Source organism: Cibotium barometz, chromosome 47 (assembly GCF_041138505.1).
Source record: "Cibotium barometz isolate CiBa-2024 chromosome 47, ASM4113850v1, whole genome shotgun sequence".
NCBI lineage: Eukaryota > Viridiplantae > Streptophyta > Polypodiopsida > Cyatheales > Cibotiaceae > Cibotium > Cibotium barometz.
This window is the reverse complement of record NC_141092.1, coordinates 22,128,817-22,155,132: the sequence shown is the minus strand read 5'-3', so window position 1 is coordinate 22,155,132 and position 26,316 is coordinate 22,128,817. Positions and strand designations below refer to the sequence as shown.

The 26,316-nt window shown below is 43.9% G+C and overlaps 1 protein-coding gene and 1 pseudogene across 4 annotated transcripts in view; one reads left to right on the top strand and one right to left on the bottom strand.

The window, feature by feature from the left end:
- Nucleotides 1-14,780: 14,780 nt before the first annotated feature.
- On the bottom strand, nucleotides 14,781-17,783 carry LOC147611508 (protein ANTAGONIST OF LIKE HETEROCHROMATIN PROTEIN 1-like; annotated as a pseudogene).
- A 1,044-nt stretch (nucleotides 17,784-18,827) lies between these two features.
- Nucleotides 18,828-26,316, top strand: part of LOC147611507 (2-oxoglutarate (2OG) and Fe(II)-dependent oxygenase superfamily protein) — a 29,027-nt gene continuing 21,538 nt past the window's right edge. The window contains exons 1-2 of one of the 4 annotated variants that reach the window (XM_086784610.1): nucleotides 18,828-19,236; nucleotides 19,348-19,521. In XM_086784610.1, the coding sequence (XP_086640736.1) occupies nucleotides 18,952-19,236; nucleotides 19,348-19,521 (459 nt within the window). In that variant the 5' untranslated portion in view covers nucleotides 18,828-18,951. The remainder of the gene's footprint in view (nucleotides 19,237-19,347; nucleotides 19,522-26,316) is intronic. The other 3 variants (XM_086784611.1, XM_086784612.1, XM_086784609.1) reach the window with 3 other exon arrangements.

Below are 26,316 nucleotides of genomic sequence, written 5' to 3'. Positions count from 1 at the left end.
GAGAGAAAAGGGGTTGAGTCGTGAGATGAGGGGTAGACAGAGAGTGGGTAAGTCATGGGGGGGAGTAGAGAGGGAAATTGGGTTGATTCATGGGGGGGTGGCTAGGGGGTTTGGGAGGAGGCGCGGAGAGGGGGGTCGGTGGCAGCCGATTCAGAATAGAGGTGAGGTGGATAAGTTGAGGAGTTGAGAGGGGGTGGGGCAGTCGAGTTGATTAGAGAGGGGGTGGCTAGTTGGTGAAAGGGGGAATGGACAAGGGAAGAAAAAGAAAAAAACACCGAGATGCCGAGTCGACAAGAAGGGAAACTCGGACATGAGGGTTTTTTTTACCTCTTTTTGCTTCTTCTTTTTTTCTTCTTCTTCTTCTTTGTTGTTGTTGTTTTTTTGTTTGAGAGGCTAAAAGGGAAACTTGCTTGCCAAGGTGGGTAGGGCTTGCATTGGGTTTCTATGGGAGTTGATCTTGTTGCTAGCTCTGGATACAGTGGCATGCCTGACTCGCAGAGGTGGTGAATGGTGGCCTAGAGTGAAAGAAAAGACTCCCACATGGTGAGGTTGTAGGGGTTGTCGACTTGTGGTAAATAAATGCGATGAGGCTTATTGGCATCGCCATTAGAGGTAGGAGGTGGCACTTGTCTACCAAAGTGGCCAATGGTGCTAGAGGGTGAAGATGGTGGTGAAGATAGCTAGGAGAGATGGGCAAGTGTGTGTGGTAAGGATCAACAAGGGCGTCCATGATGGCATGTGTAGAAGGGGAAGGAGAGTCATGGGTGGCCCTCATGGTGTGGGTAGAAGAGGAGGTTAGGTTAAGGATGACCAAGATGAAATAGGGCAATGAAAAAATAGGTTAAGGATGACCAAGATGAAATAGGTTAAGGATGACGAAGATGAAATAGGGCAATGAAAAAATAGATGGTGTGGAGCATAAGGGTGACAAAGCTTGCTTAGCAGTGAAGTAGACTGGACAATGGAAGGGTGCCAGTAGGAATGTGGATGTTGGCGAGCAAGTGGGGGTTGGGAGGGTGGTGGAACCTTCTACAATTAGGAGTTGGGTAGAAGTGTGTAGGCCAAAGGAAATTTCTTCTTCTTATAGTAATGCTTGGCTCAATTTGAGATGGGTCCTCCCAAGTTGGGACCTTGGATGGGCTTGTTTGACCCTCTTTCTTGGGGGCTCTCCGCACAATGACTTCCACCATGTAGAATGTTAGGCTTTCCGCTACCCGAAGCCAGTCTAGGAGTTCGATCTCATCTTTGTGGGAGAAAATGCCTTTGTTAGGGTTAAGCCAGAATGTTAGAGGAGAAAGGGTTACAGAGGATGTGGGAGTGACTGTGGCACCACGGATTCCTTGATACAAGCCTGCCTCTAGTTTTAGCTCCTAGGGGCCATGTTCTTGAGGAATCCATAATCGGTCAGAGCCCTGGCCGTGTAGGACACCTGTACTTCTAAGCCATGGTTAACCAATGAGTAATGAGTAGGCTCCTCTGACTTCAAGAAGCCAGATCACCACAAAATCCAATAGGAATGGGATCCCCTAGATAACTATAGTGACACATTCTACCAAACCAATGGTGGGGGTTACCTCCTGTTGGTCAGCCATCCAAACACATAGTAGTTGGCCGGTCATGTTACCTTGAGATTGACTGCATGGAATGTGAATTTTGGCATGAGGTTTGCCTTAGAGCCACCATCATCGATAATTTCCCTAGAAAGTGGGGTATCATGAATCTCCGCGCAGAGAGATGGAGGGCTCCAGTACTCACTAAGGGAGGGATTGGTGTACGATTGATACCCATGCAACGGGAAATGCCTTAAAGGAGTAGAAACCCACCATACAACCGACCATACTGCCCACTAGAATTAGTTGGCATACCATTGAGTTGCTCTAGTAGTGCACTGAAATATTATTGGACACTGGGGCTAATCTGGAGAAGATCAAAGAGGTTCACTGACATTGTATTTTCCTTAAGTAGATCCTCCATGGAGAAAGGTGTAAATTGTGGTTTGGAATGTGGGAGGGAGGGTGTAGGTGGTTTGTCCGCTGACACAGAGGAGTGGTTGTGGAGGTCCTTGAAGGCTTGCAAGAAGGACTAGTCTATGACTATGCGGGGGAGTGGAGGGGTGTTATCATTGGGCTCATCTCCCATTTTCTCTTCAAACATGGCCCTCCTTTGTGATAAGGTGACCACTATGGTAAATGGTGGATCCTCATGAGTGGTTGGTGTGGGTGTGACAAACACACCAAGGGTGGGAGAGGAAGGGGGGAAAGTGAACGGTGGATGTCTTGTTGAGACTAAGTGGCTGGTAGGAGTTGGGAATGTGAAGTCAGAGGAAGTGGATGTCCTTTGCTTGGGGAAATCCTGGGTATAATGATCCTTGGATTTTGGACAATGCTTGCAAGGCAAAGCACCTTCAGGAAGGGGCATGGGATTTGGTAATGGCCATATGTAGTAGAGGAGGGGGTGATTGCGGGGTTAAGGAGGGCAAGTAGGACGATTCATGGGGGTTGCTACCATGGTGGGTGGTGCAGGAGGATTAGGAATGAGTGGTGGAAGGTAGGTCACCTGAGGAGTAGGTTGGCAAGGGGGAGGTGTAGCATGTTGTTTTCAAGGTTTGTGGAATGACAAGGGCAGTTGTGGTGTAATGGGCTAGGTTAGAGGCTATTGAGATGGGGTGAGGGGTTTGTTTCTGATGAAGTTTGAACCCCTGCAGATAGTAGCAGTCTTTGTCTTCATGTCCTCCTTTTTGGCAAAAGGAGCAGTACGTCCTCTTTGGGCATTCTTGGACGGTGTGTCCAAGTGACTGGCATATAGCACACCATAGGCCCTTCCTGGCTTCTTATTGAGTCTTCAATTCCTTAATCTCCCATTTGAGTTGAAGCAGAGTACTTTCCTCGCTTGGAGATTTCTGGCTCACTTTGAGTGCCTACTCTCGCTTCAGCTGACATGAATCATGCATTTTCAAGTTGAGAGGCTAGCTCCTAGAATTCCAACAATGTAGTTGGTGGGGGCCGACTCGAATCTTTTGTTGGGTGGACCTGGGCAAAGCCTGTGTCACCCACTAAAGTCAACAAGGTAAGTTGGTAATCGGGCCACCAACACTGTGGTCCATGTCATTAGTTCCGACAGCCTCTCCCTTGGTAGCAATCGTAGTTTCCCTAGCGCCTAGATAATGCGGTCCTCATAGTTACTAGGATGGAAGGTGCAGAGGAAGGTGTTCTTCAGAGTGGTCCAGTCTACAATATGGTTGGTTGGAAATTGATTGAACCACTTACCTGCAGAGCCTTGGATACTGGTGGATGGAAAGAGTGCCAAAAAGACATCCTCCCACTCAAGGCCTCGGCTCTTGTATATATGAAGATGAACCGCCGAATGTGGCATCCACGCCTTTAGTGGAAGAGCCTTTAAAAGTTCGGTGCTTGACATTGACTCAACCCAGCACCATGGAAAGAGGTTCTTTACCAGGAGGATTGGTTGGACCAGGAGGGTTGGCTTGGCCTCCGGCATTGTTACCGAGAGTGGGATTACCAATGTTAGCTGCCATAGGGAGAGGTGGAAGAGGGTCCCTAGGTGGTACACAATTGAACCTCTTTCGACTATAGCGTATTGAGAGAGGACTTTTGGATGGGCTGACAAGACTACCCCACATGAGCATGTATTGGGCATGCAGAGAAGGCGATGGGTGAGGGATGAAGGATATCCTTCATGGGACCATATCAGTAGTCCAGCAAGACGTGTTGAAGTCAATGGAGTCGGTGGCATCTCCTATCTTTGGTAGATTCCCTTACAGTGGTAGCCTTTGGTGGAATCTCCTATCTTTGGGAGATTCCCATTGGAGTGTCAATGTGGTGGTGCCTTCAATGCCAATGCATACACCTGTGCTTCTAGATGGTTTAATGTGGTGGCTCTTCTTTGGACAATATGTCTGGAGTCCTCGATGCTCATAGCGTGACACACAGCACACGTACTAGTAGACACTATGGAGCGGAACACAACACAAGCAACAAGATTGTAAGAGAAAAAGAGTACAAGAGGAACATCTTGCACTTGCACTACTTGATGCAGAGTTGAGCCACCCCTTTTACAATATTCATGAAAATGCAAACCACCAAGTGGTTCTTGAAACTTTCAAAAAATTCCAAGTAGACAGCACGATTGCTAGATACAAATGATGAGGTGGTTCTTCAAACTTTCAAAAAATGCTAAGTAGACAGCAAGATTGCTAGATACAAATGATGAGGTGGATTATATAGATGTGCCAAGCCTGAAAGTAGAGAAGGGAGGCTATTATATACAATCACTAGCTTTTGCAATCACACGTAGGAAAGGTGTAGATGTATGAGAATGCTTTAAAAGATGCATAATGTGCAGAGTAGAATCATGCACAAGAAACTAAAACCCTCCATGTAGAACGAATTGTTATAGAAGATCAAGTGCAATGACTAAAAGTGGAGATAAAAGTAAAAGGAAAGGTGTCCCACTAATCTTACTTAGAAGATAGCCATGCTGGATGACCACACCTCTCTAGATCCAACTGAACAAAATAAATAAATAAAAATCAAATTATCAAACAAGTGTAGTGCGGATTTGGTAGAGGCACGCTCCACGGCGGATGAAATGCACGCCGATAAAATGAAAAGATCCCTAGAGAAAAACACTAAAGATATTTTGATGCAACTGTAGGTCAAGGGGATGACCACATAAAGGCATTGGAGAACGAGTTGCAGATGCCCAAAGATGCACAAAAGTAGGCCGAAGAGCCTTCCACACCTATCTACAGCAAAGCCACACAAGGAAAGGGATGCCACCTTCAAAGACATAGAATTAATGTTCCCTTACCTAGCAAGAGCCCTCGCAACAACAATTATCCAATTACTGATTACGAGAGTCCCATTGGCCATGCCAAATTTTAGTGTCCCTGTAGAGCAGGGTTAGTTGCCCAGCACACTAAGTGGTGGCTCTTCTCTGGATAATATGTTTGGAGTCCTCAATGCTCATAACACGACATACAACACACGTACCAGTGGACTCTATGGAGAGAAACACAACACAAGCAACAAGATTGCAAGAGAACAATACTGCGAGAGGAACATGTGGCGAGGTCATTTCCTCCTCAACTACGGTGTTTCACCTCTTCGTATAAAAGGGTTGAATACCCTTGGGGCTCTCTCATCCCTCAAACACACCTTGGTGTGAGTGGACACACGGGATAGGAGGTAGAGAGAGCCCCTGGCCTCAGCTTGGTCGCAACCCTTCGTGGTTGTTTACCTTTGGTTGAGTGGACACACGGGATAGGAGGTAGAGAGAGCCCCTGGCCTCAGGTTGGTATCGGTGTGTCGGTTCTCACTTTCACCTCTGTGTGTCCTCTCTTATACTCCCTTCATGTTTACATGCTGCCGGGTATGTCCAAGCCACGCCCATTCATTCCTCTGAGCCAAGCTATTCGTGCCTCTGATCCCAAGCCTATTGTCGTGACCTCTAAGCTAAGTCATTGTGCCTCTGAGCCAAGTCATCCTCATGTGCTACAGCCTTTGTTCTAATTCTACAGTGGGAGCCTTGTTGACATGACATGGGGGTGTTGGCGGGGTCGTTTCCTCCTCGGATGACATATGGCACGCTTTATCCCATATGTAGTATAACAGCTGTGTTGCACACCTTCATATAAAGGGTCAAATACCCTTGGGGCTCTTTCATCCCTCTAACACACCTTTGGTGTGAGTGGACACATGGGATAGGAGGGAGAGAGAGAGCCCATGGCCTCAAGTTGGCTGCCGTGACCCTTCGTGGTTGCTTATTCGTGGGTGATGCACCATCTCCGACAAAACAAGAGCACTTGCACTACTCCAAGAACACTCTTACATGTCCTTCATTATATCGTGCACACTTAGCAGAGATCAAAGAGGACGACACACAGTTCAAGTTGATGACAAGTGACTGCACCACACCTAGACTAAGGCTACAAAGTGGTATGAAGGATAAAGCATGGAGAATAAGGATGATGGACAAAGAACGATGGATGATGGGTGAGGGATGAAGGATGTCCTTCAAGATGAGTCGAGGGACCATATAAACAATCCAACAAGATGTGGTGAAGTCAGTGGAGTCGGTGGCATCTCCTATCTTTGGTAGATGCCCTTAAAGTGGTGGCCTTTGATAGAATCTCCTATCTATGGGAGATGCCTATTGGAGTGTCAATGCGGTGCCTTCAACACCGATGCTTGCACCTTTGCTTCTGGATGGTCTAATGTTTCTCTAGACAATATGTACGGAGTCCTCGATGCTCATAACATGACACGTAGCACACATACTAGAGTAGACACTATGGAGCGGAATGCAACACAAGCAACAAGATTACAAGAGAAAAAGACTACAAGAGGAACAAGAGCACTTGCAGTACTTGATGTAGAGTTGAGCCACCCCTTTTACAGTATTCATGAAAATGCAAACCACTAAGGGGTTCTCCAAACTTTCAAAAAATTCCAAGTAGACACCACGATTGCTAGATACAAATGATGAGGTGGTTCTCCAAACTTTCAAAAAATGCTAAAGTAGACAACAAGATTACTGGATATAAATGGTGAGATGGATTATACAGATGTGCCAAGCCTGAAAGTAGAGAAGGGAGGCTATTATATACAATCTTCACTAGCTTTTGCAATCACATGTAGGAAAGGAGTAGATGTATGAGACTGCTTTTAAAAGATGTATAATGTGCAGAGAGTGGAATCATGCACAAGAAGCTAAAACCCTCCATGTAGAATGGATTGTTCTAGAAAATCAAGTGCAATGGCTAAAAGCGAAGGTAAAAGTAAAAGGAAAGGTGTCCCACCAAGCTTACTCAAAAGATTGCCATGCTAGATGACCACACCTCTCTAGATTCAACTGAACAATCTAGCAAAAAAATCAAATTATCAACAAGTGTAGTGCGGATTTAGTAGAGGCATGCTCCAAGGCGAATGAAATGCAAGTAGATAAAATGAAAAGAGTGCTAGAGCAAAACACTAAAGATATGTTGATGCAACTGTAGGTCAAGGATGACCACATAAAGGCATTGGATAAGGAGCTGCAAATCAAGGATGATGCAACTGTAGGTCAAGGATGATCACATAAAGGCATTGGAGAAGGAGCTGTAGATGCCCAAAGATGCACAAAAGTAGGCCGAAGAGCTTCCACACCTTCCACTCCTGTCTACAACAAAGCCACATGAGGAAAGGGATGCCACCTTCAAAGACATAGCATTAATGCTCCCTTACCTAGTAAGAGCCCTCGCAACAACAATTGAATGAAGCTAATTAGATATAGCTTGTGTCTTGCTTTCATTTACCAATGGATGATGCTTGATGAGAGCTCCTCTCCCTATTACAATTTGCTAGATTATGCAAGCAGGTCCCCCAGGCTTTAGAGGCTCATGTAATAATGATGTTTTTTAAGGGGACCTTAGCCTTGCTACACAATTTTATGGATTTATATCAAGCTCAAATGCACCCCATGGTTACAAACTTCATTACATGGGTATTCCTGTTTGAAAAGGCACCTCTCAACGTAGCTAATACTCTGCATGGTGAGAGCATTGATGGATATGGCTATATGTAGAGAAGATTAAAAATGGCTAGAGTGCACTCACAAAAGATTAACTGCAAAAATTTACAAAAATCTAGCAAATATGGCGTGCTCAACATATGAACCTACCAACTTTTATTACTTTATATTTGTGTCCATAGGCAACTTTAATTGCAAATAGAGAAAAATGCATGTTTCTTCAAAATAGAGTACATGGGTTATCCCCATACCATACCACAAGAAAAGCAGGGAGAAGTATCCTTGAGGAACTGGAACGTTTGGACAAGCACAAAGGACTAGATGAGTCAAATAGCTCCAAAAAGAGGGAGAAGGAGAGGATGACAAAGGAAATGATAGAGAAAATAAGCAAGGGGACAAAGAGCCTGTAGGGCACATAGACAAGGAAGGCCAAAGGTCACGTGATCAAAGATAAGAGCCAAAGACAAAGAAAGACTCCTAGAGCCAGCCATATAAGGAGAATCAACCCGAGGAGGCCAAGGCCACCAGACGAATAGCTCTACACAGGAACTACACAAGGCTGGAGAACACAATGAGCAACCAAGGAGAGAGAAATAGTCCATACAGCCTCAACACTTGAGTTTGCAAATCTACCTTCTTCTATAAGCCCACAAAACAAAGGAAGCAGCATAAGCCTTTGCACTAGCCCGACCAAACTACATTGAAGATCCCCAAAGCTTTTCCAATAGTTATTCATGTAAGGAAGAACCTTGCGGAGCCCTCAATCCCTCCACATATTCTTTTACTCGAACATGAAGAAATTATAGGGGAAGAAAGCTCGGATGAGGAGGGGGGGTTGCTTAGGATCTTAGAGGTTAGACTTCTCCGCCACAAAAAGGAGATTCAAAGATATAATAATTTCATCTACGCCATAGCATGCAAACTTTGACGAACATTAAGAGAGAAAACTTCACATTAATTGCTCATAGCCGTAACAACATTCTAAGTAAGAATGACAGTTTATGAGAATGTTGTGTATACATAGAGAAGTAATATAGTAGGTGCACGAAGGGGTAAACCTCCTATGGCTCCATGTTACGAGTGATAGCTTCATCATCGAAGCCTTTGACACCAATCAAGTTCAAAATTCCACATATTCACATGCAAACTTCAATAGTCAGTCTCTAATTTGTAAGTACATTTGCTTAATAGTTTTTTATAGGACAGATGTCAATATAGGAGAGGAACAAATGAGCAAATTTGGGCAACCAACAATTGTTGAAGTTGTAGAAGGTAATTAATCTCAATAATTTGTGATGTTGGGAATAGAGATAAGTAATATAGTAAATGCACAAAGGGGTAAACCTTCTATGGCTCCATGTTACGAATGAAGCTATCTTCATCATGGAAGTCTTCGAAACCAATCAAGTTCAAAAATTGAAACCAATCAAGCTATCTTCATCATGGAAGTCTTTGAAACCAATCAAGTTCAAAAATTGCAAGTATTCACATGAGAACTTCAACAGTCAGTCTCTAATATGTAAGTACATTTGCTTAATAGTTTTTAACATGATGGATGTTAATAGAAGAGAAACAAATGACTGAAGTTGAAGAATCAACAATTCTTGATGATGTAGAATGTAATTAATCTCAACAAGTACTATCTTGATAATTGATAATTTTTTCTCTAAATTTTGTGTATGACGTCTGATATATACTATATATTCTAGGTGTCTCAGCCTCTCATATACAAAATATACCCATCGACATAGAGGCAAATGGAAGCATGCCAAACCAACCAACAGTAGGTACAGTTGAGAATGTTTATTGATGTATAATAGATTCATATAATGTATAGAATATCCACCAAAAGTTAAACGTGTTCACAAAGAAAGGCCAACATACACCACTATACATTGGTGGTGAAACTATTACTAGGATGGTACAAAAACATCCATCTCTTAATCCATTCCAAGAAATAAAGAGTGAGCTAATTGAGTTTTCACCCCAATTAATTTACAAAGTGGATTTTCTTCACTTTAGAACTATGGAAAAAAAGGCATTGGTCGACAACCATGTATAAATGGGACGAGGCATTCGAAATACAAAAAGAAAATGAAGAATACATTAACCTTCATGGAGCCCTTTAAGGTATTGTTGTTATCATAGACACCTTCTAAATTCGAGGAATTGATTCAAACATAGGCTACCACATGATGATTGTGAAGCTACCCACTAGTGGGCCTGTGTTTGGTATTGATACAGACACAACTCTTACATGGAATGAGATTGGTGGTGAGTAGAGAATAAATTACATCGAAAGAGGATTTCACCACACAAGTGTTTATAAACTACATTACAGAGGGTGACACGAGCAGTATTTATTTGACCTTACATCCATCGTACTTGATGAAAATGGTGCACTTATTTTTGTCATCAGGGCAATGTATCAACAAGTGACAAATATGTGCTCCAAGGTGGATACAAAAGGATACAAAGTAGGGTGCCTCCTTAGTGTACATTGTAATACTGATGTGGGACGCATTTGTGGATCTACGGTGAGCCATAATATTTTCATGTTATTTGCATGCTTTAATAATGCATGCTTGATCGCATTTGTAATCACTATAACCATGTTCACTCGAGCAGGCTTACAGTCTCATGTGTGTCCATTTTACAAGCCTCCTAGGAGAGCACAAGTTTAAGCATCCCAAGCTAGATATTATGTGTATGATACTAGCCTCCTTTGGAAGAAATCAATAGATGGAAGGGTTTTTCAGGGTGCGACTTGAAGAAATTTAAGAGTACCCATTGTAGGAATGTATCATTTGATGGCACTACATTCACATTCACATTAACATGATGGTGATATTTGTAGCAGGGATACAACGAGGTAGAGAGCTATGGACATTGATTCTAAATACCTTCGTAAGAGAAATAGATTTAGTGTTTGACCTATATGTTGGTGGTGGAGATTTTGCATAGGAGGCTTGTTCAAGAGGATTATGTGTAGTCTATGTAGATCCAAATGAAGTAGTTAAATTTTCTCTAGAGAAATTGAGTTTGCAAGATAGTTCTTACTTAATTGAAATTTGGTAACAATGATTGCGTAAGTGAACTTGCTTTTCTTTCTCTTCATCTCTCTTAAATCTAGTGGTATCATAGAACACTATCTCTCTCTCTCTCTGCATGGTGGAGTAGAAAAGAAGGCAAGTGTAAAAAGATCATTCATAATTGTGGACATGGTGACTCAGTGCTCCTTCCTTCTATGGACACCAGAGGGCAAGGGTAATAATCATTGTCAATTCATGTGGTTTTTATAATGGTGGTGCTGATCACTCTTGGACTCTCACTCTCTTTATCCTCTCTCATGTGAAATTTATTTAAATAAATTTGCTTTACCAAAATAATGCAGTCTCTTGAGATGAGGGTTAAAAAAACAAAATTACAACAAGAACAAATGTCATACATAACTTGTTAGCATAAACGAACGTATATATGTTGATCACAGAGAGAGAGAGAGAGAGAGAGAGAGAGAGAGAGAGAGAGAGAGAGAGAGATGGTAATAGATAGAGAGAGAAAGAGAGACAATAATAGATAGAGAGAGAAAAGGAGGAGCTAAGTTGGAGGGGAGGAGCTAGGCTGGGCTAGGCTAGGAGGTGGTGGGGAGAGTTAGAGAGAGAGTGTTCAAAGTAGAGAGAGATATAGCTAAGAAAAGCTCCCTCATTAACAATCCCCTCAGGTAAAAAGCTCTCTCGAGGGTGGCACACATATCATGAAAGTGAAGTGCAAAAATTAACCTTCCACTTTATCCCCCCATTACCTTGACTTTGAGGTAGATTCATAACTATCATGAGCGAGTTCGATACCTCTGCCGTCGTTCCATCATCAACAATGAAGGTTTGAGGAATGATTTATGACAGTTTTTTCAATGTGGTATCAATCCTTTACTTCAACATGATGCCATCCATAACTTCTCGCTTATGCCACTCATTGTACAATAGTGCTTCCGAGGATGAAACCTAGACTAGGTGGGGGGAAGGGGGGGTTGTTACTTATCCTCTGTACACTCTTTGTAATCCCAGCCCTAGCTTAGATGTTCACATTGTATATGGCCAAAGGCCCACCATTGTTCACATCGTACATGGCCAGCTGGCTATACAAGGCTTGAATATATAATGAAACTTGTTTTGAGTCTTGTTGAGTTGCTTGCTTGCATGTGTGAGTGCTTGAGTGTGTGCATGTGTACTTAAGGTAAGCTTACTTGATTAGACGTGGAGTGTGATTAAGCGAGAGAGAGAGAGAGAGAGAGAGAGAGAGAGAGTGATGGAATGAAAAGAGAGGAAGCTTGCTAGCTTCTTCCTCGTGATCAAGGAGGTCCAAGCATTGGATTGGTAGAGCTTAAGGGCTTGACCACCCTTTCCATTCCTGCAATCAATGTGCTTTCACGGGCTCTAGACGGCAGGTTGTACTCCTTGATGTAGATAAAGCTTGTTGTGAATCTACAACTTCCCTAAACAAGAGGTTAACGCTTTGCACTTACCTCCTGTCACATCACCTCCAATTTCTACTTGCTCGCCTTTGGCTCATTATGTCGTGTAGCCTCTGATCTGGTCGTCATCACATGCTATGACACACTATCTTTGTAGATCCAACAACATCGCCCCCTCTAGTCTTGCTAGCTCATCTCCTCATCACTCACTAGGCCTCGCACTTATTGCACTGCTTACCCTATTTGCATCCCGTTGGCGGGCTCCTATTCTACAAGTGCATTTGTAGCTCAACCACATTATGTGAGTTGTCATTCATGCAGATACACTACCACACTCTGGAACTCTATCGTCGTGTACACCTTTATATCACATATTCTCACTAAGTTATAGTCTCTGGTGTTATGTGCACATTATATGAGCATATACTAGGAGGCTAACCCACATTAGGCTTGTGAGCATGGGAGCATGGGAACATGCTCTAGTGGGGCAAGGATTAGCCTTAACCTTGGGTTGAGGTTTGGGTCAAGCAACCAAGGGTCACACATGGAAAGAACTGGAAGGCCAAGAGTCACTTTGGAAATGGAAGGTCAAGAGTCACCTTGGACATGGAAGGTCAAGAGTTGCTCTAGAAATGGAAGGTTAAGAGTCACTTTGGAGCTCTCCTATAAATAAGAGCATGGGACACTCTCGAGGGAGGTACTCTTGTGTAGAGTATTGTGTCTACTCTCTTGCCATTTCACACTAGAGCTATGTGTTGCTGGAATGAAGTCATATCTCTTGGTGGTATGGGACACCAAGGTAAGGTATGTGGTACTTCATTGTATTTATGTGTGCACCCTTGGGCTCGGAGGTGGATGAGTATATGCCTGGTTTATGCATGTTTATGCATAGAGATTAACTAGAGAGATCTTTAGGGTTTTAACATCTGGTCTCCTTAATCCTCACTTTCAATCTAAACTCAAGTCTCCCCCTTTCCCCTCCCCCCCCTCTCTCTATTCTTATCTTTATTTGCTTCACAACTCTTTTTGATCCTTTCGTCCTTTTTCCTTGGAAGAACATGTCACAACAACATGATTGAGGAAATGCTTTGTATAATTAATTATTTTCTATCCACCCATTTAGAAGTAGTGGGGGCACGTAGCAGCACCCCACGAGCATGTAGACTCACCACGTTTGCTAGTGGGGGGTGCATAGAAATCGAGGCTCCCACTACTCGTCATACACCTTGTCGAATCACGAGTATTAATAGGGTTTACTGCTGGAGTCGCCAGTCTGGACTTACTATCGCAGGTGATTGCTCCCCCCCCATTTCGCAGCTTATCTTCTCGTTGCTCGTGCAAAATGCGTTTTGCCTCGTGCTACGACCGGTCGGCCGCTTCCCCCCATTTCGAAGCCAAATGTCTTCAAGCAGGTCCTGCAAAACATGATTTGTCTCCTTGCTTGGCCATGCATGCATAGTTGTGTACTATTATAATGTGTCCATTCCGTCGTGTCATTTCAAAGCTTGTGGATGGCAGTGATGTTTACCTTGGCCCAACACTCTCATGTTTTTCTACTATGGCTTCTGATTGAATGGCAAGCTGGTTTTCTTCTTTCTTTTTTGGATGGTTGTTGCTGAAGAAAAGCTATTGTTACCATCACTCAACTGTCTCAGGTTTTTCTATTGTGGCATTCGATTGAATGGCAAGTTTTAATGCTTATTTGTTTTTGGATTGTTGCCCTTACATGATTGTCTTTGCTGTCTGCTTTGCTAGATTAAGGTAGGCCATCTTTTCCACCTTGCAGTTAGTAATTATCATCAATCTTCATTTGTTGCTGCTTGCTTTGCTAGATTAAGGTAGGCCATCTTTTCCACCTTGCAGTTACTAATTGTCATCGATCTTCATTTGCAGGTACAAATATGGGATTCTGTGAATTTCATATTTGCCCTCACATCATGGAGTCAATTTGCCCCCAGAGAGAGAGAGAGAGAGAGAGAGAGAGAGAGAGAGAGAGAGAGAGAGTGGATCTCTGCTCCATCCACAAAGAGCCCCTATTATGCATGGTGGTCTTTCTTCTCAAATTAAGGCCTTCTATGCTAGACAGCTAAATGAGGGGGAGAGAGATAGAGTCGCATGAATATTTAGGTAATATACGAGGGGGCGCATGAAAAGCTAGGTAATAACGTGTGAGGGGGAGAGAGGGAGAGAGAATGGATCTCTGCTCCATCCACAAAGAGCCCCTATTATGCATGGTGATCTTTCTCCTCAAAATACGGCCTTATGTGCTAGTCAATTGAAGGAGGGGGAGAGAGAGAGAGAAAAAAGGGGGGGCAGAGAGAGAGTCACATGAAAAGTTAGGTAATAATGTGTCAGTTTAATTGATGTAAGTTTCCAATTTTTCCACCCTGTATTCCCACCCCAATCACGACATCAATTAAGCTTGTGATTTAGGCCCCTTCCATCACTTGACAAACATGGCTGCTTGTAGCACTATTGCTACAAAAGAAGTGGGTCGCTCTCAAACAGACTGTATTGCAGTCATCTTCTTTTGCTATTGAGGAAGAAGCGTGTTGGAACTTGATTGATTTAGGCCCCTTCCATCACTTGACAAACACGACTGCTTCTATTGCCACAAAAGATGTGGGTCGCTCTCAAACGGACTGTATTGCAGTCATCTTGTTTTGCTATTGAGGAAGAAGCGTGTTGGAACTTCATACACTCTAACGAATTAGTAAGAGATTCATGATATCTCCACATTTTCTTGCTTGTTTTTCTTCATGATGTGATTTGAACTTACCTATTTCGAATACTTGCAGCTTTGCATACTCCCACCAATGTCTTTCCGCTTCCTGCTAGGTTTTGGTTGTCCCCCGCCACCACCATCTTCATCTGCCCCAAATAGTCCTACGTTGCCGCAACCTCATGCATTCAGACAATCCATAGCTTCACATGTGCTATCATTGTTGCATCCTCCTACATTAGGCCAAACCCCAGCTCCACGTGTGCCGCACAGTCACCAAACAACATAGCCATATACATCAGGTTAGCTGCCCCCACCATCTTATCATTCCCAGCAAAAGCATGTAGAGTCAAGTGAATCAATCCAAGAGGATGAAATTGTTCTAAACAGTCAGCGACCTTTGAGTTAAACAATCTTTGAAGAACAATACGTATATGGAGGGAGAGAAAGGGCCTTCTTTCAAAACCCCTCCTTAGATAGCCAGTCTCAACAGCCATTCCACATGCACCCTTTGCATGATTTCAATACTGACCTATGTGAGTGTCACTTGCATTCACAACCCCCCCCCAACCACAAAACCTCTTGCCTTTGGAGATCAATCAGACCCACCATTGCATGCCCTGATTAGAAATGAGGAAAATTCCACACCAGTGTTTACTGAACCTAGCTTGAAGTCCTTCTGTGTGCAAGGGGCAAGAAGAATGCAAACAAGGTAGAAAGCAGGAAGGACAAGGCTAGTTCAGGTTGCTTCTTTTGGGATTTGATATCCCAAATAGTCCTCCTAGAATGCAAGAAACAATACAATGAAATGCAAAGTGAATATGATTTGTACCAAAGGGTGAAAAACACGAAGGAGCAATGGGTTGACATTGTTGGAATGTGTGCAAAGCGTGGGGTCATAATTGATTGGAAACAAGCCTATGAGAAGTACGAGTGCATTTTCAAGCCTTTTGCGAGATCCGTGATTGGGAAAGAAACATCCCTTTAGGGAGAGATAGCTATTAGTAGATGACCACAATGGAGCGCAAATACGAAGGGAAATTTAGCCATTTGAACTTCAATGTTGATCTTTTCTAGGTTCTAGAAAGACTATTTGGAATAGATAGAAATGTCAACCTAACAACATGTGTGCTAGACACCACCAATGGTAATGCAACTAACTACTTTTTGTACTCATATTTTGCTGAATACATAATGTTTCCCTTAGAATTCTAGCTTGGTTTTGGTTCACCATGTTCCAGGTTTAAGCTCTCATCGTACCACTGAGGCATCACAAGTAGATGAATCAACTGGTGCTGCTTCCAATTTTGACAAACCTCCAACCAATAGCGGTGTCCCAAAAAAGGCTCGAAAGAGGACACATGTACTGGATGGTGGCTTGCATGATGCCACTGGTGATCTTATGCATGGGTGGGAGGTAGCTGAGGAGGGAAAGAGAGCAAGACATCTTGTGTTGCTCGAGAGAGCCAGAATGAGCGTCTCGACATTGAAAAAAAGAAGATAAGACATCTACATTGTTTGCAAGTAGTGTTCATGCTATGTCGCAAGCACTTGCAAAGATTGCCGAAAATCTTTGATACAATGAATATGGTAACTACACGTAATATGGTATAGCTAGATGTCAATATATTGATGACTCAAACTTTCAAAACCTTGATGACTGTTTGTTGTTACATACAATGAAAAGTTGCTTACTGTTTTTATTGTCAAAAGTTGCTATTTTTACTGTCAAAAGTTAATAAGTGTAAGTGCAAGAAACAATTAGAAATTGAATCTCGCCCTTAACCATCTGGGCACACTAAAAAATTTGTAATTTCACTGTGTTTAAACGAAGGCAAAGGATTTCTAGCATGCTATGCCTTGCATGTCTAAGTATTCCGTTAGGATTTGTCGCATTCAGTATCCCTCTACAGTGTCCTTGATTGCCATGTTGGGGTCCCGTCCATGAGGGTTGTCGATGAGGGAGAGATTTACATCCACCCTTGTATCTTCCAGGTTGTGGAAATCATAATTGAAATCCATCATGATGTTGTGTAGTATACAACAACCAAGAATGACTGTAGGTAGAGTACGCAAGTTTGGGGATTCAATGACACCACCTGGAATCTTCCAAGTCCCTTTGAGGCACCCAAAAACATGCTCCACAACAATTCTTTTTTATGATTGCAAGAAATTGTATCTTCTACATAACTCATTACCGAGTTGTGCGTGGTTGAAAGGGATCATGAGCCAAGGAAGCAACATGTACCCACCATCGCCCCATAATGTACTCTTGAATGGACAGGTCCCCAAATCTGAATGGTGGTCCTGCACAAAACACTGATTGCCTTGGCATTCTCGATAGAAACCCGAATTCTTCAAGACATGTGTGTCATTGTATGACCCCGGCCATCCAATATTCACGTCAATGAATTTCATGTTGGAGTCGACTACACCTTGAACAATCATACTGTAGTTGCTATGACGATCTCGCAATGGCTCACTTTGCTCATTTGTAGGAAGATGGAGATTGATGTGGGTACAGTCAATTGCTCCGCAACAATTAGGCAAACCTCTGAAAGATTGAAAGCCATCTTTGACCTCCTATCGCTCAGACTGTGTGCTTGGCCATTTTATTAGATGACCCCCTCTTGCCACCAATGCATCAACAAACTGCATCAAGAACCTTGATGCCGTAGACCTCCCATAACTAAAGCTACTAGCAACATGGCCATGGCTATTTCCAGATGCAAGAACCATTATTGCTATCGCAACCCTTTTTTCTACTTTGAAGACATGACCTGGAATATTCTTGTATCTTTTGGGGATGTCACCTTGTTGAATGTCCTCTCGAACCAAGTCACACAGTGTAAGGAACAATTGTATTCGTAGTCTGAATATCTCCCTCCATTGCTCATTGTTCGCATGAGCATGGAAGATAAAATGATTCCAGCAATAGATGGTGGACCATGGCTTCACATACCATTGGTGCATGGGTGGATCAAATGATCGTGGCCATCGTGCACACCCAACTGCCCACAACAAATGTAGTATTGGAGAAATGAAATCTTCGAAGGCCATGTCATCATGTTCATTGAAATCTTGAAGTGTTGACGTTGACATTAGGCCATTCCATACATGAAAACAACATGTGAAGAACCCAACAATTGTAGGCAGCAGTAGCTGAAGATGTGTTATGACTTGTTCTCTCTGATTTGCAAAAGAAAACAAAACACTAGAATTAATTTTCTTTATTGTGTAAATCCAAAAACAATTGGAAAGTCTTTGAATTTTTACAACATGATTCGTTGAATTTAGTAACAGTACTCAAAATAAAGGTAAGTAAACAAACAAGCTTGAGAGTATTTGTTTCAAACATATCCGCGTTTGGTTTTTAACATGTAGTGATGTTTGGTTTTTTGTTGTGAATAGTTGTGTACAGATGGCTTGGTTTGAAAGGTATTCAGACATGAAATATGGGTACGCAACCTTGTCTTTCTATGTGTAGGTATTTTATTTGTTTTATAGGTTTTGCGAGCACAACAACAAAGATGGAGAATCATGAGGAAAAAACCAATGTTTTGTGTTTTGGATGGCAAACGTAGCATTTATATTAGAGAATGAAAAAACAAAGTAGCACTGCACACACCCGGTATCCCAACCATGTACCTGGCATTGTGAAGCCTTGTGATGCACAACTTGTTGTGGTCTTTTTTGAAGCTTATGATGTAACGCTGTAGGATGAAGAACTGATTTGTTCTGCTATTGTGTGTTGAACTCCTTCGTTGTTGAGAGAGAGAGAGAGAGAGAGAGAGAGAGAGAGAGAACATAGGTTGAGGGAGAGAACAACGAGGGAAATTTCGAATTATCTCTTTCACGATATATATTTTGTCGATTTTGTTTTTTTTAGAATTATGAAAAAGAAAACTGTTCACCGCTTCAAAAGGTTCCTAAAATGCCAAGTTGGTATTAGGTCCATTACACATCGTCCGTACCCCTGTCTACCCATGCTGATGTGGTGAGGGTATCCACTGCCCATAATTCATGGGCAGAAAATCTCCCCCGCCCATACATGGGCGGTGGGGTATGTGTAACGGGCCTTACTAAGCCAGGGGTGGCGTCCCTGGGGTCCGGGACAACCAGAAAAGCCGATCGCTATGCAGCTTTGTCTGAACTCCTCCCCTTCCCGCCGGGTAAAGCAACAACCGAGTTACGCAGTAAATACGCCAAAACAAGCACGTGAACAGGGATGCAGCTTCCTGTCATCGATCTACAGCCGTACCTTCGATCCAGTGGACGTCTTGGCGTAGCACGGGAAGATGAAGAAAGCTCCTCAACCTCCCCCGCCCATTATCAGGAGAAGCTGTTATGCGAGCGCGTCGCGGCCTCCCTGCGGGAGATGGGCGCCCTCATCATTCGAGATCCGCGTTGTCTTGCCGAAGACAACGACAAATTTCTGGACATGATGGAAGATTTCTTCCAGAAGTCGGACGACTTCAAGAGAGAACAAGAACGCCCCCTACTGCATTATCAGGTCCTTGCCATGCGGTCTGTCTGTCTGTCTGTCTCTCTCTTTCGTGCGCGCACACACAGGATGCCAGTGGCAGCACGCTCACAAGTCGTGGTTTGGTTTGGTCTGGTTTAGGTTGGTGTGACCCCTGGAGGGGTGGAGGTGCCACGTAGCGCTGTGGACGAGGACATGGGAAAGAGGGCGTCGCTACTGCCCGAGGATTCTCGGCCTTCCATCCCCACCGGGCCGGATCGCAAGTGGCGTTACATGTGGAGGATAGGTCAACGACCCGCCCACACAAGGTTCAAAGTAAGTGCAAGAGACGAAGTCATTCATTGTTTTCATTGGACTGGTTATTCTTCCTCTTCCACACACACACACACACACACACACACACACACACACACACACCCCCCACCAAAACCGAAAAAGAGCTCCTTCTATTAGTTGAAAAAGACGTGCCTAGAAGGCAGAGTACAAGCACTGCTACAACAATAAAAGAAACACAACATATAGAGGCACTTCCTCCATGGACGGCTGCTCTTGGAGGACAGCTACATTGCTAATACAAAGATAGAACGCCACCCTAGGGGCCTATTCTAAGTGTCTACACCAGCCTCCAAAGAGGGGAGGGGCAGCATCCAACTGCAGAAAGGGTTCTCCAGCATTCCGAGGATCCACAATGGCCATCTCATGCGTGTAAGGCTTGAGGACGGAGCCTCTCTACTAGACCGCAACAAAATAAATTAGTAGCGGACCGGCAAGAGGGGGGTGAACCTCCAACCGCTCTCCAAGAGCCGTGCTGACCCCAGGCCCACATGGAGGGGTATCCAACTTTGCAAGATTTGGATCTATAGCCAAGGGAGCCCTCTGAGGTCACTGCAGATCCAGCTGCATCTCCTATATTGTCTGGGGGTAATCCTATAGTTGCTGCCAAGGGCGCCGTGTTTGGAGCTGAAACCAAGGGAGCCTGTGAGGCTACCGAGAATCCACGTGGATCTCCTACATCGTTCGAGGGTAAATGATCGAAACAGTTTTCAGATCGAACCATAACCTCGGGGATCCTCAGTGCAAGTTGGATCCATGGGGGGAATGGGGGCTCTGACATTGGCTAGGTTGCTAGCCCTCTGCAACTTTGGGCTGTTGTCGTTGTTGCTATTGCAGCTGTGGAACGAGAGGTGCTGAAACCAGACGGGACCCGGAACAATAAACAGACGCTTCAGATACCAACAAAGATATGAAAACATAGCGGAAAATAACCATAAACAATATCAAAACACAACACTGAGCTGGAACGGCCGGCCCCCCGTAGGAACTTCTTTATTCACACAGAAGCTTTTACAAGATACCAAGGTGCGGGTGCATACAACACCGGATTTTCCACAAAGCATCAGCACAGATCTTGCCCGGATTTCTATCCAGTGCCAAGATACAAACATCTCTAGGAGCTGTCCAAAACAGTCCTCAAAAATCAGCTCATAAACCATCCATAAATCAGCCTGGTACGGAGCCAAAAGCTGCCTTGAACTCCGTGCCAAATCAGCCCCCAAACTGGGCCTCAAATCAGCCCCCCAAGAGCTCTCAAATCAGCCTTGAAAACAGTCCATAAAAACAGCCAAAAATACCCCTTTGCTGTAGAAACATGTACCGCCTTTTGTATGGCTGCAAGACCACTATATAGCTGCTGCACCATCCGTACTGTCAGCGTAGAGAGTAGAGGAGGTGCTGTACAACCCCTGTACAGCCTGTGCAAGAGGGAAGACAGGGTTGTGTGCTGTACGGCCAGTGCAACAGAGGAGAGAGAGAGAGAGAGAGAGAGAGAGAGAGAGAGAGAGTCTGTAGTCGGCCAGCCTTGTCAGCATCTATGGAGGAAGTCGACCAGCCCTGTAGCATCTTTGGAGCAAGTCAGCGAGTAGAGAGGAGAGAGAAACTCTAGGAGGGATGCGCACGATGATAAAACAGCCCAAACCTGCTTTAATAGAGTTGACTAGCTCTATTTTTGAAGTGCTTTTTCACTTTTTGACTAAAAGTGGTTGAACCAGTCCAAAATATCCACTTTATGCTTTCCTTGGCTTATACTCCAAGTTTTGGCCCAAAAATATCCACTTTATGCTTTCCTTGGCTTGTACTCCAAGTGTTGGCCCAAAAATATCAACTTTACGCTTTTCTTGGCTTGATGCCCAAGTTTCATCTAGGTGCCTTCTTTTGTCCACCTGTCCAAGCCCAAAAATAATAATATGTCCAGTCCATCATTAATGATATGTGAAGACACCGATTTATAAATGTTATGAGTCACTTTGATGAATAAATATTAAAATCCCATGCTGCTTATGCTGTATGGCCATCTTTCAGGTCAAACCATGCCAATAAAATGCTCTAGCTTTCGTTTGTGGAAAATCCCCGTTCACACCTTGGTTCCAGACAGTGTGTGAAACACTGTTCAAGTGTAACTTGGTTGAACACAATGCTAATCAATACACTTAAATACACTAAGATTTGATGGACACTTGCTCAAATACAAGAAGTAAATTGCTGAATTGACAAGAGACACAATGCGCCAGAACGGCCGACCCACCTCCCTCAAATAAAGTATATTGATCTTGGGAGAATCAAGTACACAGTGTCATGGGCATTTCTAACCAGATTTCCATACCAATGCATATGAAAAGAGTATTGCAAGACTTGCAATCCACACTACCCTCTCAAGTGCCCATGTTCCCTACCATCTACTCTCTATTGTTCCACCAACACATGGTAACAACAATTTGCATAAGAGAGCACGTAAGACAAGAGAATACTACACAGGATATGTGATCTTGTAATCCGGTTCCTCCCTCCTGGTACTTGCTTTCATATTTAAGCATAAAAGCTTACCAATTGCAAGTAGAGTCGATGACAACGGAAGTCTTCGCGATGGAAGTCCTTGAAGTGATGAGATCTTCAATTTGTCGCATTTCTTCGTGACAAAACTCTTCAAGAGGATGAAGGGAACCTTGGAAAAGCTTCCCCTTTTGTTCAACTTGAGAAAGGAGGGCTGAAATTAGGGTTTTCAGTAAAAAGATCAGAAATTACAGCAATAAAGAGAGCTGTTTTGCTGAATTTCAATCATTGGGAGTGTGTAGGAGAGTGATTAGCATCCGGAAACACTCTTGGAAGCTTGAAAAACACCTTAGCAAGCTTGGAAATGGAGTTGGGAAGGAGAAAGTGTAGAAAATGCAGTCCAATAGTCCTTATGAAGGAGGCGCCAATCTCTAGAGAGAGGAGGAATGAGGTGGTGAGTTGTCCAGTGTAGGTGGCAAGTAGGTGCTTTGTGGAGCAAGCTAGAGTGGACACATGGCTGGTTACTCCCTTTGTACAAAGGGGATAAGGTCTGGGCGGTGGACATTGGGTTATGTCCACCTCGAGACATCAGTGTGTGTGAACATTGGGCCGGTCATAATTTATAAGTGAGTTTTGGTCACCCAAAACTTAATGAAGTGTGTACACACTCACTTATAAATTAATGCTAACTCTTAAGGATAGGTTTATGACCAATACTTACCACCTGTCACATGCCACATAACCATGTCAGCAGACAATTTCACGCGCACGGTTCGCGGGCGGGCATCCCCTTACTCGGAACTACACATTGGTCAAGCAAGCATGAAAACAACATGCACTTTCAATTGCAAGCAAGCACATAAAGATGCTATGCTATGCAGCATTGGTATGGACAATCCCCGTTCATGAGACTATACCAAAATAGACGTGCTCAGGCAAGTACACAAAGTACCAGACGCAATGGAACACCAATCCACCAGGCATTTCCGGGCATGTACACAGAGGCACAAGTCCCAACGGAAAGCCAAGTCCACAGTATCACATGAGTGGCATCAATCCCCGGCATATACAATTGCCATGGACACCAGTCCAATGTACATACATGATAAGAAAGCATGGGTGGACCAATTGGGTGGCCAAATGGTGACATCCATCTCGGCTTCTAAACAGTTGTCCGCGACTGAAAAGCATCCAAATATTTCTGAAGCATTAAAGTGGGAGATCCACTTGATCCTAATAACTACAGGACGATCATGATTGGCCACACATTGGCCAAACTCTATGGAATAGTGCTAGAGGCAGAGCTCAGTTCATTTGTAGAGAGCCAAGGATGCAGAACCTCAGGATAGGTTGGCTTTCGGAGGAGCTACTCTACCCTTGACCACATCTCCATCCTTCGTGCCATCATCGAGTAGGGTAGAGCACGACATCAGAGGATTTACTGTTGCTTTGTGGATTTCTGCAAAGCTTTTGATACTGTACCCTGAGCCCGCCTCCTACACCGTCTACAGGAGATCGGAGTCCCATCTGACATGGTTTGGAGCATCGTTGCCCTCTATGAGTCCGTCACTGGACGAGTGAGCCTCAGGAGGTACATCACAGGAGATTTCCAGCACTATTGGGGTGAAACAGGGCTGCCCTCTATCAGCCACTCTTTTTGGCCTCTACATTGATGAGATCTCGAGCTTCATTGATGGATTAGGCGGGGCTGGTTCCACACTTGCAGGCATATTGATCCCCATACTACTTTATGCAGATGACATCGTCCTCCTCTCAGACTCAGTCAAAGGGCTTCAGAGACATACATGACTTTTGCACTCAGCGGGACCTCTCTGTTAACCTTGGTAAAACCAAGGTAATGGTCTTCAATACCTCTCGCTCCTTCACATCCAGATTGAGCTTCACATATAGAGGGGATCCAGTGGAGATTGTCTCATCCTATGTCTACCTTGGTGTCACTTTCAGTGGCCCACGCTTTACCATGGTTCCCGCAGTACATGCCAGAGTGATGTGGGGATATGCAGCCTTGAGCGACAGTGCTTCCAGGCACATTTCCAGGAGCCCACGACGAAGGGCTGGCTTTTAAACACCCTCGTCACATAAGCCTTGATGTATGGAGCAACCTTCTGGGGGCCAGATTTATCCGATGAGGTTTGGCAACGAGTTGAGAGGCCCCAGGTCATGATGTTCTCCCGTATGATTACCATTAGTTCTACACCGGATTATCCAGGCAGAGTGAAACCGGTAGTGAACACACTTACTCACACCTTAATCGCTTTACGAACTGGAATAATAAATTTGGAAGAAGAAGAAAATAAATAAGTGGAGCTAGAGTGCTCCTACACAAAAGACTAATTGGCCTCAAAGCGTGGCGCCCCCGCAGGTATTTATTTGTAACTCAAGGTCGGCATAGCCCTTGTACAATTCCCGAGAAAGTACGGTTGTAGCGCCTGCCACGTCAGCACCCAGTGGCCGTGCCTGCAGTCTTGCAACCTGTCTATCCAGCTGCCACGTGTCAGCGCCATACGTGCAGTCCAGCCTGTGCAGCGAGCTGTACCTGCACACGTGTAGCTGCCACGTCATCTGTGCCATGTGTCGGTTGCTGATTAGGGTTGAATCACAAGGTGCCTAAGCTGTTGTTTCTTGCAACAAAGTAAGAAAAACCAAAAACATGCACACATGTACACACACCAAACATGTATTTGAATCCACACACATGTACAGACTTACACATGCATTTACTGTATTAAACATGGTTAGTGAATGCTTAAGCATGCTTAAAACATAATTACAATGCTTAAGACAAAGAGATAAAATACTCAGTCCTGTAACATACCCCCCCTTAAAACAAAGCAATCGTCCTTGATTGTTCATTCAAAGATTCTGCCAACTGAAACAGAACCTAAGAAAGCAACGAGAAAGCTATGTCTTGTCAACTGAAACAGAACATCGGAATACATAAATCGAGAGCATCCACTTCGTGAATAATCATGTCTCCCTGGATGCTTTACGTGCTTTGCTCATGGCCATCCCAAAGGACCCACGATCAACAGTACATCATGAACAAGAATAAACACTGATGCATATCAAATGAAAGTCTAGAATAGGCGTCCCCATTCTCTAAAGATATTTGTATATCCATGAATCAAACCATGTAACTAGTACACACATATCATAGAAATCCCATAGGCAGATATACTGTCAGGTCAGTATCTCGGGTGTGGTGATAAGAACACCAAGCGACTTCCATATCTCATCCAAGTGAACTCTGTGACAAAGGAGCGGAGTCACCCCCCTCTTGAGTAACAGGTAGTACTCCAGAATCCATAGTTGAACGTGTTGAAGCACTTTCTAAGGTAGGCTCCAAACCAAAAGCCTCGAGGTAAAGTTGTAGTATCCTCGGTGAATCTGCCAAGTCACCCTCCTCCATCCACTTTGAATCCATAGGTGAATAGTTCAAAAACTTCACCTTTGACTTTTCTTTCTTTATGTGCCAAAATTTGTTCCGGTTGAAGAATCTCATGAAGTTCTTCTACCTCTGGTTGCGGCTCATCAACCTGCTCTGTAGGCACCGCACCTCTGAAAGGTCTAAGAAGACTCACATGGAATGCATTATGAATCTTCCAAAAATCCGGTAACTGAAGACGATAGGAAACATCACTCATCTTCTCAATCACCTAAAAAGACCCATAGTACCACATACTCAATCTAGGATATAAGCTCTGTTTACCCTTCATTTTCCTGAGTCTAGCCTTCTCAAATCTCAAAAGCACCCAATCATCCAAATCAAAAACCAATGATCGACGGTGAAGGTTTGCTGCTTTTCTCTGTTTCTCGAGTCCTTTGAAGAGCCACTTTGACCTTTTTGTCATATTCTCCACAAAACGATCTGCCTCGAAGATCTTATCTTTTGTATGCAGGATCGGAGATACTTTCTTCTCGCCTTCCACAATCTCGAAAGGTGCCTTACCTGTCGAAGTGTGAATGGTGTTGTTGTAAGCGAACTCCACCAAAGGAAGATACTTTTCCCACTGTTCCTTATGATCCGAAACATAACACTTTAGAAGGTCCAATACAACTGAGTTGGCAATTTCCGATTGCCCATCTGTTTGTGGATGAAAAGACGATGAGAACTTCAACGAAGTCTTCATGTTCTCGAAGAATGCTCTCCAAAATAAACTCGTCATTTGAGGATCTCGGTCACTGTCAATAGATGTGGGCATCCCATGGTATTTGAAGATATTCGTCAAAAATATCCTCACCATTTGCTCTGTATTAATCTTC